Source organism: Physella acuta, unplaced genomic scaffold (genome assembly GCF_028476545.2).
Source record: "Physella acuta isolate Inbredline_101_S28 unplaced genomic scaffold, ASM2847654v3 ptg000773l, whole genome shotgun sequence".
NCBI lineage: Eukaryota > Metazoa > Mollusca > Gastropoda > Physidae > Physella > Physella acuta.
This window is the reverse complement of record NW_026732291.1, coordinates 438,499-453,421: the sequence shown is the minus strand read 5'-3', so window position 1 is coordinate 453,421 and position 14,923 is coordinate 438,499. Positions and strand designations below refer to the sequence as shown.

At 35.3% G+C, this 14,923-nt stretch overlaps 1 protein-coding gene across 1 annotated transcript in view; it reads right to left on the bottom strand.

Annotated features, from left to right (window-relative positions):
- The window catches only part of LOC131950579 (uncharacterized), a 48,863-nt gene extending 36,236 nt beyond the window's left edge, over positions 1 to 12,627 (bottom strand). Inside the window, exons 1-3 of the mRNA XM_059312798.1 lie at positions 12,586 to 12,627; positions 1,004 to 1,067; positions 775 to 843 (exon numbers count right to left, since the gene is read on the bottom strand). Coding sequence (XP_059168781.1) covers positions 775 to 843; positions 1,004 to 1,052 — 118 coding nt within the window. The 5' untranslated portion in view covers positions 1,053 to 1,067; positions 12,586 to 12,627. The remainder of the gene's footprint in view (positions 1 to 774; positions 844 to 1,003; positions 1,068 to 12,585) is intronic.
- Positions 12,628 to 14,923: the final 2,296 nt, after the last annotated feature.

The following is a 14,923-nucleotide window of genomic DNA, read 5'->3' as shown; positions in this document are numbered from 1 at the left end:
TTATCAGGACCGTTACAGCAGACAAAGCTTTGATTAGCTCCAACATGATGACGTCACGGTACTGTGAGGGGAGATGATCCAAGTTAAAATCATTAACAGGTATAAAGTTGACATGACCTGGATTCTTCTTACAGCTGTTATAGTGCTTGTGTAAGTCAGCTTCACCTCCATAGCAGATCTCAGCTTCATGATGTCCTGGGGAGATACAAGGGGAGGGAATTTAGATTAAGAAAAATTATATTTAAACTTTTTACATGATGCATAAAAAAACAAGGCAAATAGCTAAAATAAATAATAGAAATTTCTAATCTATACTAAAACATATAGCAGATGAAGCAGAGTTTACGTGTTTTTATAATTTATAATGTGATAAACTGCCCAATAATTGTTTAAACATTATTAATTATCTAATTGCTGTAAAGCTAGTCCAGTAGTGACAAAGGAAATTATTGAGTTGTTGCTTGATTACAAAAAATACTAAAACATCAAATGTGCCCTATCTTTATTAAGTCTGACTAAAACCAAACAGTCAGGTTTTTTACCATATTTTTAATTACATCGTGTATGATTTTAAAAATATTTTAAGGGTCTATCAAATTACTTCAAGACAATTCTCTGTAGGTTCTATCAACATTCAGAGTTAGTTGGACCAAGTTATGATTCTACCAGTTTTTCAGCTGTAATAAAACCCTTGACCTTGATTCATGCAGTTAATCAATCTGTATGCATTTACATTCCAACACTTGTACATTTTTTATACAATCAAAAACTCACCTGGTATGAAACATGTTTCAGTGCTTTTTTCTTTTAACTTTGTTGTCTGACAATGGCTTTGTGTTACATCTAAAAATATTTTAAAATCATCATTATCAGATATTTTAGCTTCATAAAATTATGTATACATTCGTAAAACAACTGCATATTTCTAAATAATTACTTCCTATTATGCAAACCAGATATAAATTAATCTACACAAAAACTTCTGTAAGAATTATTATGTTACCTTCATCTTCCGACTGAAGTTCCCTTTTCTTTCCACCTGTATTTTCCATTGCTGTAAAATTCACCTAAAAAGTATTAAACTCACTTTACTCATGTTTACTCTCTAACTTACTGTACAGATGAGGTTTTGTGAACATTCAAATCTACCCTGTACAGATGAGGTATTGTGAATATTCAAATCTACCCTGTACAGATGAGGTATTGTGAACATTCAAATCTACCCTGTACAGTTGAGGTATTGTGAACATTCAAATCTACCCTGTACAGATGAGGTATTGTGAACATTCAAATCAACCCTGTACAGATGAGGTATTGTGAACATTCAAATCTACCCTGTACAGATGAGGTATTGTGAACATTCAAATCTACCCTGTACAGATGAGGTATTGTGAACATTCAAATCTACCCTGTACAGATGAGGTTTTGTAAACATTCAAATCTACCCTACACAGATAAAGTTTTGTAAACATTCAAATCTACCCTGTACAGATGAGGTATTGTGAACATTCAAATCTACCCTAAACAGATGGGGTATTGTGAACATTCAAATCTACCCTGTACAGATGGGGTATTGTGAACATTCAAATCTACCCTGTACAGATGAGGTATTGTGAACATTCAAATCGACCCTGTACAGATGAGGTATTGTGAACATTCAAATCTACCCTGTACAGATGAGGTATTGTGAACATTCAAATCTACCCTGTACAGTTGAGGTATTGTGAACATTCAAATCTACCCTGTACAGATGAGGTATTGTGAACATTCAAATCAACCCTGTACAGATGAGGTATTGTGAACATTCAAATCTACCCTGTACAGATGAGGTATTGTGAACATTCAAATCTACCCTGTACAGATGAGGTATTGTGAACATTCAAATCTACCCTGTACAGATGAGGTTTTGTAAACATTCAAATCTACCCTACACAGATAAGGTTTTGTAAACATTCAAATCTACCCTGTACAGATGAGGTATTGTGAACATTCAAATCTACCCTGTACAGATGGGGTATTGTGAACATTCAAATCTACCCTCTACATATGGGGTATTGTGAACATTCAAAACTACCCTGTACAGATGAAGTTTTGTAAACATTCAAATCTACCCTACACAGATAAGGTTTTGTAAACATTCAAATCTACCCTGTACAGATGAGGTATTGTGAACATTCAAATCTACCCTGTACAGATGGGGTATTGTGAACATTCAAATCTACCCTGTACAGATGAGGTATTGTGAACATTCAAATCTACCCTGTACAGATGAAGTTTTGTAAACATTCAAATCTACCCTAAACAGATAAGGTTTTGTAAACATTCAAATCTACCCTGTACAGATGAGGTATTGTGAACATTCAAATCTACCCTATACAGATGGGGTATTGTGAACATTCAAATCTACCCTGTACAGATGGGGTATTGTGAACATCCAAATCTACCCTGTACAGATGAGGTATTGTGAACATTCAAATCTACCCTGTACAGATGGGTCTTGAACACATTTAAATCTAATATGTCCAGATGAGATCCTGGTTCTAAATTGTAGAAGTGAAGACACCTAGGCGCGGCGCTGACAAACACAATCTTTCTATAGAACACAATTGGTGAATCTGTGAAGTCTACTTCACCATCTCAACTGATGTCTTCTACATTTACCTATGTTCATACATTAAAAAAATAATTTAAATCATTATCTGCAACACCCACATAAAATATTCTTTCTGCCTGTGCCAGTATGGCTAAACACACACACAGAAGTATGAGATAAATATCAGAAAACTGAACATTAGGTGTAGCTGTGTAGATCTAATCCAACATTTTTCCAATGTGATTTTTTATGTTAGCTGAGCTTGTGATGTCTGATGTTGGCTGAGCTTGAGAATGTCTAATGTTGGCTGAGCTTGTGATGTCTGATGTTGGCTGAGCTTGTGATGTCTGATGTTGGCTGAGCTTGTGATGTCTGATGTTGGCTGAGCTTGTAATGTCTGATGTTGGCTGAGCTTGTAATGTCTGATGTTGGCTGAGCTTGTGATGTCTGATGTTGGCTGAGCTTGTGATGTCTGATGTTGGCTGAGCTTGTAATGTCTGATGTTGGCTGAGCTTATGTCTGATGTTGGCTGAGCTTGTGATGTCTGATGTTGGCTGAGCTTGTGATGTCTGATGTTGGCTGAGCGTGTAATGTCTGATGTTGAGTGAATATTTAAGACCTCTTTATCTGCATATTATGTCTGCTCTGGAAAAGAAAATTTTCCTGTTTTTTATAGCCGGGAAATATTGGACAGACAAACATGAATAAAACATCCAATTTTTACCAACACTTTTTTTCTTAATAAAAATCTTATCAAACGGCCTATGAAATAAAAACAATAATTGAAAAGGATTACTACAGGCAACACATTTTAGGCTAAACATATTTATTGAATCTGTAATTAAATAATAAGTTGTCTGCAAGTTTTATATTTTGTTACTGCCTAGGATTTTGTCTAAAAGTAAATTTGAATAGACTTAGGCCTATAGATATTTGATTATTAATTGTTAGGCTTAGATTCTAGATCTATGTACTCCATTGCTTTTTCATTTATACTTTTTTTTTACATGATGGAATGTGTGTTTAATCCTATTTTTTCATTGGCATTGGGAATTGTGTCTATGCTGTCTGCATCAAACTTGTTTTGTAGTTTAGTAGTTGACTGATAGATCTAGATCTAGTTAATGTAAAACTAAATTAGAGAACCAGATCTAGCTAGATCTATGTAAAGTATTAATAAAAAATAGAATCTAGACTATTCTACTAAACTCTAGTTTTGTTAATGTTAGGCCTAGTTAGAGTACTATTATGGGCTTATGATATGATATATCGGTAATCTATCGTTTTGGGTACGTAAAATCGCCCGTGGCTATTTATGTACGAAAACGTTACCTCATTGTCAAGGCTTTAATAGAAGTATATTGTCATACTTTTGTGTCAAATATTATAGATAAATGAATAATAAACCTAAATCAATGGCTAAATATATCGATATAGGCCAGAAATTAACTTTAAACAGCAGTGTCTGAGAGCAAGATTTGCTATATAAACAGCAGCAATTTGTAAAATAGAGTGGCTTCCCCCTGAATCTGGCGCTAAAAGCTTATAAAAATAAAACTTAGACAAGATGTCTGCTATAGTAAATGAGCAAGGTTGCATCTGTTGGAAACATCGCTGGTGTTCATTTATTACGGAAAAGTTTTAATTCAATTGTTTAAAAACAGGTACATAAATGAATCAAGGAAACATTTTTGAATTTTTTAAAACATAAATCCTCCTCAAAATGTGAAATAATTATTAAAATTTAAGGAGTCACCTGTTTTTCACATTACAAATTGCGGGCGATTTTACGTACCCAAAACGATAGATTACCGATATATCATATATAGGCCTAAAGAAATTTTGATAATCATTAGTATTCTATAGTCTTTAGATCTAAATCTAACTATAGTTACTATAGGCATATTGGAATATCTTCTAAGAACCAAGCCTTAGGGCTCTGGCCGCTAAAGGGTAAAGTTAGTGACTTAGAAGACTTAGGACTTTGACTAATCTCTAGACTCGACTGTGACTAGTCTAGCTACTAGATTTAGATCCAGTACTTTACTACTAGAATCTAGAGGTTTTGGGAAATAGCGAGGCACAAAATGGCGAGGCAGTAAACTGCGATAAGATATTGCAAGACATAGGCCTACCTGCAGAATCACGGGTAAATATATCTAGATAGATTTTTACATCTAGATCGAGATTAAGTTAGAATTTATAAGACTCAGAGGCTAAGAGTAGAGCAAAAACGAGTGAGAGACTTGTTGGTAATCTATTGCTTTAGGTAGGTCTACGTAAAATCGACCGCATCTAATAATGTACAAAAAAGTTACCCCATTCATTGTTAAGGCTTTAATAGTAGTATATTGTGAAATATTTGTGTCAAATATTATAGATAACTGAATAATAAACCAAAATCAATGGCTAAATATATCAATATAGGCCAGAAATTAACTTTAGACAGCAGTGGTTGAGAACAAGTCCCCAAGATCTGCTATATAAACAGCGGCCATTTGTAAAATAGAGTGGCTATTTAGTATTAGTTTACAAAACAAAAATTAAACAAGATGGCTGCTATAGTAAATGAGCTTAGTTGCATCTGATGGAAACATCGCTAGTCTTTATTTATTACTGAAAAGTTTTAATTCATTTGTTTAAAATCAGGTACATAGGCTAAATGAAACTTTGAAACATTTTTGTAACTTTCAAAATTAAAATCCCCCTATTACTAGATCTAATAATTATTATTATAATAATTATTATAATAAGTTAAATAAGTTATTAGAGTCTAATGTGCAATGTGACGGTAAAACCGTTTAGGCTTACATTTATTTTATTCTTCCACCACCCTCTACCTGCTCTATTACCCCCCCCCTCTACAACTACGTACATTTTTATCTTTCGTCCCCCTCGCAGGCCCCTCTCTAGTTGGCTAGTTTGTCCACGTGACACACCGCCAATGTAAAGGCATATAGGGGGATGCAAAAAAGGGATTCTCGCACTTTTCCAGCACTGAGCTCAGCTGGTGGTGTCGCACGCGGCGTTTGGGCCGTCGGCCCTACTCCTACGTGCATGGTTTTGTGTTATTTACTTCATTCATTCTATAATAACTGTATGGTTTGTAATACATATAAATAAGTATGATTCGTATGTTTAAGTTTTAAAAGTATAATAAATTAAATTGTACTATTGCAGTAACTTTGTGTTTTTAAGTAACTTATAGTTATTTGTATTTTACTACAGGCCGTAAACTGCGGGCATTGAGTTGACCCGTAGTCATCGGACCTGATATTGTATTTTATACACCGGCCGTAAACCCTTGCCAGAGTCAAGAGGTCATCGGACCAGGTTGTTATTACTTTAAGGCTGTAAACTGCGCACATTGAATTGTAGCGTAGTCATCAGACCTTCAGCTTGCCACTATTAAGTTTACTTATTATACTTATTAATATTACTGCATTAGCTGCTGAAACTTTATTATTACTTTCTGCTGAAACTTTATTATTACTTTACCCTGTCCGTGACTTGGTTCACGTGACAGTTGAATATATACTTAAAATATATTTACTTTATTTCCGGTAGAGAAGCGGCACAGACCCTCTTACCGGTTGAATACCAGCATTTCACTGATTTTCCTGAATTATCACAACTAATACGCATAAAATATTACTTATTTTTTCAATACCGTTAACATGGGGGCTCGTCAAACTAAATACTAGACACGAGTTAGCCACTCGTATTTGAATAAATCCTGCTGTTTCACTATTTGAATTTTACTGCTGTTGTTTACTTTGAATTTTCAGAAAAAATATTTCTGTGTGTTATTGCTACCTGCTCAAGAAGTATTCTGTACAACTGACGGCTGCACAAGAAGGGCAAGACCACTGGAATTGTAGCTAAGTGTCAAGTTTTAGCTTTTGACTCTGACTTACTACGTTGATTCCTTTAGTTTTAAATTTTAAAACTGGTCCCCAATTCTTGTAGTTAGCTTAGTAGTCTATTATTTGTAGAATAGGCCTACTTCTGTTAGTCTGTCAAATACTTTTCTTTTAGTTAGTTTTATTGTTAGGCGTAACCCGGTACACGGCTTGAGCACACGCGTGTCACGTTACTCGTGTCAACGTCCTAGCCAGGCTGCATAATGAGTGGCTCCACTAGCATCCCCGCCCTTATCAGGTACGCCATTGACTTTGGCTACGAAGGGGCGGCACTCAGTGCATTTGTTAAACAAAGATACCAAGAGAATTTAGAAGACTTACATGAAGAAGAGGAACGAAGAAAACAAAGATACCAAGAAAATTTAGAAGACTTACACGAAGAAGAGGAACGAAGAAGATTAGACGAAGAAGAACGATTAAATGAACTGCAGTGGGAGGAAGAAATTAAATTAAAAGAGAGAAAATGGGCTATAGAGGCCAAGTTCTATGAATTTGAACGATCGGAATGGGGTAGTATCGAAACAATAGAAAAACAAGAAGACGAGATGCTAAAAGATACCAGCATATCAATAGCTGAGAGAATTATTATTTTTAAGGAACGAATAAAAAGAATGACAGAAACGAAAGCACGCTTGCAGATGGCCGAGCAGGCTATGCTTGAGCAGCTGAAAAACATGACCATAGAACCTAAACCAACACCCGCAACTACACCCGACACACCAACCCTACCAGATATTCAGAATCGTGATGCTACACTGAGCCATAAAAGAGACTTAATTAAAATTACTTCCCCTGCCCCGACTGTATCATCAATAAACACAACACCGGATGCTCCGGTCGACCTTAATTACACAGCACGTCAAGAGCCGAGGAGACAAAACAACAAACCAACCACTGTCAGCCTTATCGGCCCCATGGTTCTACCCACCATAGGCCTACATACTAAACCTAACAAGCCCCTCGCTAATGGAAAAAAATTCGCCGACGAGAGAAGAATCGCTCTGGGTCCAAAACCCCGCCCACCCACACACACCTTGATTAAACAATGGTCCAAGGACACCGGCCTAAGTTATCGGGAGACGTGCCGCCTGCTCTATAGCTGTGCCGTGGTCTACCCATCTCTCATTACTGGTGCTTCACCTTTTGCCACCCACCCCATACTGAGTTTTGACAAGTCACTAAGCATAACTTAGCTAGTTAGACTTAGGGTGGAATTTCTTAGTAAGTCATGGTCGATTGCCTGAACTTAGCTCTATTCCAGCCTTGCACTTAATTGATGCAAGCTGCCCAGTTTAACAATAGTGAAGCTTGTTATGACTTACTTTGATATATATTTTTTTTACACAAGCAATACTTTTTAAAAAATTCCAAGGACATTTATTATTGTCATATCTTATGTACTCATAACTTCATATCTATGTCATAAATTCGTTGTTTTTCCTTTGTTCTTGCAGTATTTTTTACAGGTTTCCACTGACTGCTTAGAACTGGTTGTCATACTTCTAAAACAGAACTTGGCGTTAGTTAATTTCATGAATACAATGTAAACTTATACTGAACAAAAAATGTCATTATTCACTGTTGTCTTTATGTCTTATTACAATTTACATCCAAAACAAATTGTTTGTTTACTATGCCCTCTAATGGCATATCACAATGTTGTAATTGATGTTGTAGCCTACTCGCCTATCATGGCCAATGTATACTCATTTTGCCTGTAAATGGCCTATGTTTCAATGTTATTAATTTTCGTCTAAAGACATTGTTATTTACATTTTTTGCTTAACTATACTTTGAAAGACACATGAAAAGATATTGTTTTATTTCTGGTCCGCTGAAAATTGCGTTACCACGAAATTTTAGCGAGGAAAGGGGGTGTGACGGTAAAACCGTTTAGGCTTACATTTATTTTATTCTTCCACCACCCTCTACCTGCTCTATTACCCCCCCCCTCTACAACTACGTACATTTTTATCTTTCGTCCCCCTCGCAGGCCCCTCTCTAGTTGGCTAGTTTGTCCACGTGACACACCGCCAATGTAAAGGCATATAGGGGGATGCAAAAAAGGGATTCTCGCACTTTTCCAGCACTGAGCTCAGCTGGTGGTGTCGCACGCGGCGTTTGGGCCGTCGGCCCTACTCCTACGTGCATGGTTTTGTGTTATTTACTTCATTCATTCTATAATAACTGTATGGTTTGTAATACATATAAATAAGTATGATTCGTATGTTTAAGTTTTAAAAGTATAATAAATTAAATTGTACTATTGCAGTAACTTTGTGTTTTTAAGTAACTTATAGTTATTTGTATTTTACTACAGGCCGTAAACTGCGGGCATTGAGTTGACCCGTAGTCATCGGACCTGATATTGTATTTTATACACCGGCCGTAAACCCTTGCCAGAGTCAAGAGGTCATCGGACCAGGTTGTTATTACTTTAAGGCTGTAAACTGCGCACATTGAATTGTAGCGTAGTCATCAGACCTTCAGCTTGCCACTATTAAGTTTACTTATTATACTTATTAATATTACTGCATTAGCTGCTGAAACTTTATTATTACTTTCTGCTGAAACTTTATTATTACTTTACCCTGTCCGTGACTTGGTTCACGTGACAGTTGAATATATACTTAAAATATATTTACTTTATTTCCGGTAGAGAAGCGGCACAGACCCTCTTACCGGTTGAATACCAGCATTTCACTGATTTTCCTGAATTATCACAACTAATACGCATAAAATATTACTTATTTTTTCAATACCGTTAACATGCAATAATTATTAAAATTTAAATTTAAGGAGTCACCTGTTTTTCACATTACTAGATCTATATCTAGATGCGGGTGATTTTAGTATTACGTACCTAAAGCGATAGATTACCGATTTGTTTGATTGCTTGTAGATCTAGATCTAGACTTCAAATTTCGATTCTGGATCTACTATACTAAATACTAACTATACTTAGTATAGTATACTAAGTACTAGTAACTAGAATCTAGATTTCTAGTACTAGCTTACTGTTACTTACTAGATCTAAATCTGAATCTAGATATCTAGATCTAGATGATCTAGATCTAGACGATCTAGATCTAGATAATACTAGATTTAGATTCTAGAATCTAGATCTAGAATCTAGATTCTAGAATCTACCTACTACCTAGCCTAGATCTAGAGTCCTTATTTGAAACTACTAGATCTAGGCTAAAGATTTTTAAAATTTCACGACTCTGTATGACGGATATAGATCTAGATTCTAGATTTAGATCTAGTCTAGATATCTAGAGATCTAAATATTAAATAACGAAAGTTCAGTATGAAGTGAAGAAGCCAGCAACAATGTCGTCTGCTAGGACAACCTCACCACGATCTAAGATCTAGATCTAGATCTAAAAGTAATGTACAAGGCGATTAGAGTACCAGAAATCGCAATATTTTATTACACTCCTTAGTTTGGTAAAGTTACAATAACCAGTAAAATGTAAAGGAGTAATAAAAGAGATTATACATTACAGTTAATTAACACTAGCTACCTCTAATTCGAGCTTTAAATTAAACAAACTAAAATGTATGAAATATTATTGAATATGGTATCGATACTGCCCACACAATAATTAAAATTTACGTTTCCAGATTTTTAAGGCTATAAACGTAAACTAAATCAATTTTTTGAAATAAGTTTTTTTAGTTACGACGATCTGAAAGTTTAGTGTGCAACATATTATCTCTTTCCAAAAAAAATGAAATACTTGTTATACATTTACTGTTTATTGTGTTAAACAATTAGATCTAGCTGCATAGCTGCGATTTTCTTTCAAAACAAAATCGGGGAAAATCGCTTTCAGGGCTTACGATTTTGACTGCCCTTTCACTCAACATAGTCGTGTGTCGTGGTTTGTCTCCCACACTTGCTAGATCATCTAGTACACGGGTTCCCAACCTGGGGGTCGCGACCCCCAGGGGGGTCGCGAAGGGCTTTCTGGGGGGTCGCCAACTGGTATACTAAACCCCTTAGTAATTTGATACAAAACATAAATATTTAGAAGAATTTTTGAAATTCGGCTTTACTAACATCACTGGAAAGGGAATAGAGAAGAAGCAAAGCGTACTGTACAAAGTTTTTCTCAGACACGAGTTTATGAAATCTTCAAAACTAAAACGTCATTTGAGACGAGTCATTCGAAACACACCAAAAAAGATATGGAGTTCTTTCGTCAGTATGAAGCTAGTTGCAAACGTCAGAGACTTGATAGAACAGGAAGTTTTCACCATGGAAACACAGCATTAGTGCAAGCATCACATGAAGTCGCGACAGAAAATGCCAAGCAAAAAAATAAACACAATAAGAGAAAATCTCATCAAACGCTGCATGTTGAAGATGGTGAAGTTAATTCTTACATGTCTGTAGATGTTAAATAACACAGTTTTATTGAAATTAAGCTTTCACCATTAGTTGCTTTTCAACTTGATAAATCAACAGACGGGAGTTCGTGTTCGCAGTTGTTGGTCTTTGTCTATATTCATTTAGATGATAGCAAAGAAGAGATGCTCTTTTGAGAAGGAAGCATGGAGATAATAAATACGTTTTTTTTTTAAATTGGATAATTAAAATGGGTTAAAACGGTTGTGAGGGTTTGTACGGATGGTGCACCATCTATGTTCCGTTTAGGTCAAAATCGGGCTTTCAGAAAGCAGTAAAAAAATATTTAACACCCTAACCTCTGCCCTCACCAATCGCCATCAAGACTCCATTGCTAGTATAAGTGGTAAATTATATAAAATCTGGAGCCTTCAAAGAACTGAGCAAAGACCTGAATAAAGATCCCTAGTTTCTGCTCTTCTACACAACAGTGCGCTGGTTGTCAAACGAATTATTGTGAATCGTGTTTTTGAATTGAAATCTGAAATCAAATTGTTCTTGGAAATGCAAAGGAAACAAGACCTTTTGGTATGCTTAAAACGACATAGAGTGGTTGGGGAGAGTATCATACCTAGCAGCATCAACATAAGCATAACCTGAAGCTTCAGGGAAAATGAACAAATATTATCACTCTCCATGATAATCTCGGGGCATTTTTATCAAAGCTGCAAAATCGGCGAAGAAAATAAATCTTGGAAATATTGTAAATTTGAGAAACTCTGCAGTGTGGTAGATGCATCTAATTGTGAGATAATTAAAATTTTGAAAGAAGAAATTTCTGGGCATCTTGAATCAAGTGTAAACGAATTGCAGCGCTATTTCTCTGAGCTGAAAAAAAAAGAATCTGCATTTACGCATTACCCATTCTCTTCTTCCCCCGATGTTGCCAGCATTCACGATGAATTACAAGATGAATTCTTTGATTTATAGAATGATTCCGAGAAAGATAAAAAAAAACTGCACACTCAATTTTGGTGTAGTATTCACCATTCATACCCAAACGTAAAATTGATTGACTTTTCGAGAATAGATTTTCAACACTATTTTTCGATTAAAAACAAAATTAAGATAATGATAATGACATAGGTTGGGGTTAACAAAAAAAATTAATCACGAATGTTTAGTGAATAGTATGCAATTTTACTCATGTTATTAAAACAGTTATCAAGAGTAGTTCATATTGAAAGTCTACTAGAAAATGTTATTTTAGTGCTTATTAATTACCATACTAATTTCGGCTTTTTAATTCAATGGGGGTCGCGGGTCACTTAATTTTTATAAAAGGGGGTCGCCAATCGAAAAAGGTTGGGAACCACTGATCTAGTACATATTAATGTATATATATATACATATATATATATATATATATATATATATATATATATATCAGCTTATTGTTTTATTGTTGTATAATTAGAATCTAGATTTCTAGATCTATTAATTAAATCATCTTTTTGTAGAGGCCTAATTGGAAATTAAGAAGCTATTTTTGTAGATCTATACGAATTCTTAAAAGTAATGATTTTATTAGTTTTAGAAATATTAATGTAAAGTAGATCCTATATAGACTAAGTATTTATCGACTTATTATATTTTGTGTCATTTCATTAAAAAAAAGATTTTAGTGATCGAAAAATTGCTTAGGGGCCTACCTTGCTTTCAAGTCTAGTGACCGCCCTGTCTTCTTCGTGTTGAATGCTGGGATATTGTGTTTTACTTGCGTTGGATGCTAAAAATAGTATTCCTAGAAATCTATTTTTAGAATCGAATATTTCCGAAAGTATGTAATCGACGTTTACAACATAATTATAGAATACATATTTTAGTGCAAACTTCGTACTTTAAATATTAATAACTTTATGTGTTGTTTCTTTATTTAAATTTATTCCTGAGAACTAAGAATTTCAACCATCACTCTCCTAGGTGAGGAATAGGTGTTCAGGATTGGATGTGACAATGTGTGACAATCGGAAGGTTGGGGGGGGGGGGGGGCAAAAGCGGTAGAAAAAATTTAAAAGCTCATTTTAAGCTGCAGTTTTGAATTATAAACAAAGTTAACAAATTAAACGGCTACAAGTCTGTATATACTTCTTATTCTTCTTCGGTCTTAATTTTTAGTGTTGGAAGGGATCGAGCCTTGAGCTTTGCCGACTCGACCACGCCTCCATCACAATGAAGGATACGTGTCAACTGGTTATGCGCCATAGAGGCCATTAACTCCAATTTCAGCCTGCTTTTCTTTTTGGATTTGCTTCCATACCCTTTGTCCAACCAAGAACAAACTACAAGGCAGAAGTTGTTTGATTTTGGAGTAGCTGTCCCCCAGCTAATGAGCCTCATCTGCCCGAGGGTTCGAACTCGAGACTTTTTGGTTTAGCAACCACGGGCTTAACCGACTCGACCACATACTGATTTAACTGTTTTCAAGAAACAGTGCCCGGCAAAAAGTGCTTTCCCGTTTTTCTTAGATGCAGGCAGAGTTTCTTACAGGCATCTCTTGGGTGGGGGGGGGGGGGGGAGGTGGCTCAGAAAGTCTACCGCTTTAATTTGATTTGTTTGTCTAGTATACATCAGTGTTTTCCTGACTTTTTTTTTCTCCGGGGGTGGGGTGGGGGGTGTGGGTGGGAGGGGGGGGCGGTAGACTTTCTTCGGGGGGGGGGGGGGGGGGCGGACACTGTTAAAAGTATATATTTTCAATATAAAATTATATAAATTTCATTTCGTTTGGGGGAGGGGGGGGGGGGCGGTAGACTTTTTTCGGGGGGGGGGGGGGGCGGGCGGGCGGAGATGCCTGGAAGAAACTCTGGTAAACATTACTTCTATTCCCATATGAATCAATTGATTTTAAAAAAATTACCTGGTAGAATCCTTTTATCACTGTTAAACTCTGTCATTTTATTTTACTGACCGTGATTACATATATCTCCTAAAATGTTTAAACGATGAAAATTAGGTAAATATTTAAGACACATATCGTGTAAATCATAGATCTCTAATTCTCAATTGTTAAAGTACGTCCATTAAACTTAGTTTTAAATCTACTAGTTTCTTGCTTACGGTACTGCAAGCCTAAGGACAATGCCGAACTCTAATGACGACACAATCCTGACATAAACTTCATAGTCTAATTTCATTAAGAGAAATATATCCTACCTGACACTTCAAGTTTACATTAGAAAAGGATTTTTATAGTTATAGGAAAGGTAGGTACTGTTGTAACGTTATTTTTTTTGTGTTGTGATTTATGTTTTTCATTAATTTAATTAAAAAAAATGTACAATACAGTTGCATGACTAAAACGTTTTGGCCTCCTGATGAACATAATAACTCGCGTACAATAGTGCGTAATTGTTGGCTAAGACTGACTACTAATTTAGACAAAATTAGTAGTCTATAACTAAAATAGTAGTCTATAATTTATTTTCTACTTTTTAGTGCATTAGTACATAAAGGTTAGTTAATAAAACGTTTTTTTATGAAAATTTTTTTAGTATGTTACATGTTTTTATTTGCAATAGTTTCATGACTAAAAACCATTGCGCGCCTTTTGAACGGTTTGGCGCAGCTACTGAACGTGATAACGCGCTTTTGCCGTGATGACGCGTTTGGATAATCATGTCTATTAATTCGGTCCAAATTTTAACTAATCCATAAATAAACCGGGAATGATCTCCCCTAAACTTTCTCGAATATTCTTATATAACATGGAATATAGACATGATTTTTAATTACTTAAACTTTTAAAAATAGAATAGAATCTCGTAGAAAAAAGAATTGCGCACCAAGCGAACGCCAAAACAAAATGTGCATAATAGTGCGCAATATTAATGTTATTAGTACTTTACAAATTTATATGCGTTTTTTTTCGAGAAACCGGAAATAGCGTAAATTAGTACTTCCGGTCAACTGAAATAACTCAAAATTTGACAGGAGGTAGAAAATTAGATCTTTTACTTACGTATGAAATTTCATTTATCTATCTGAAATAGT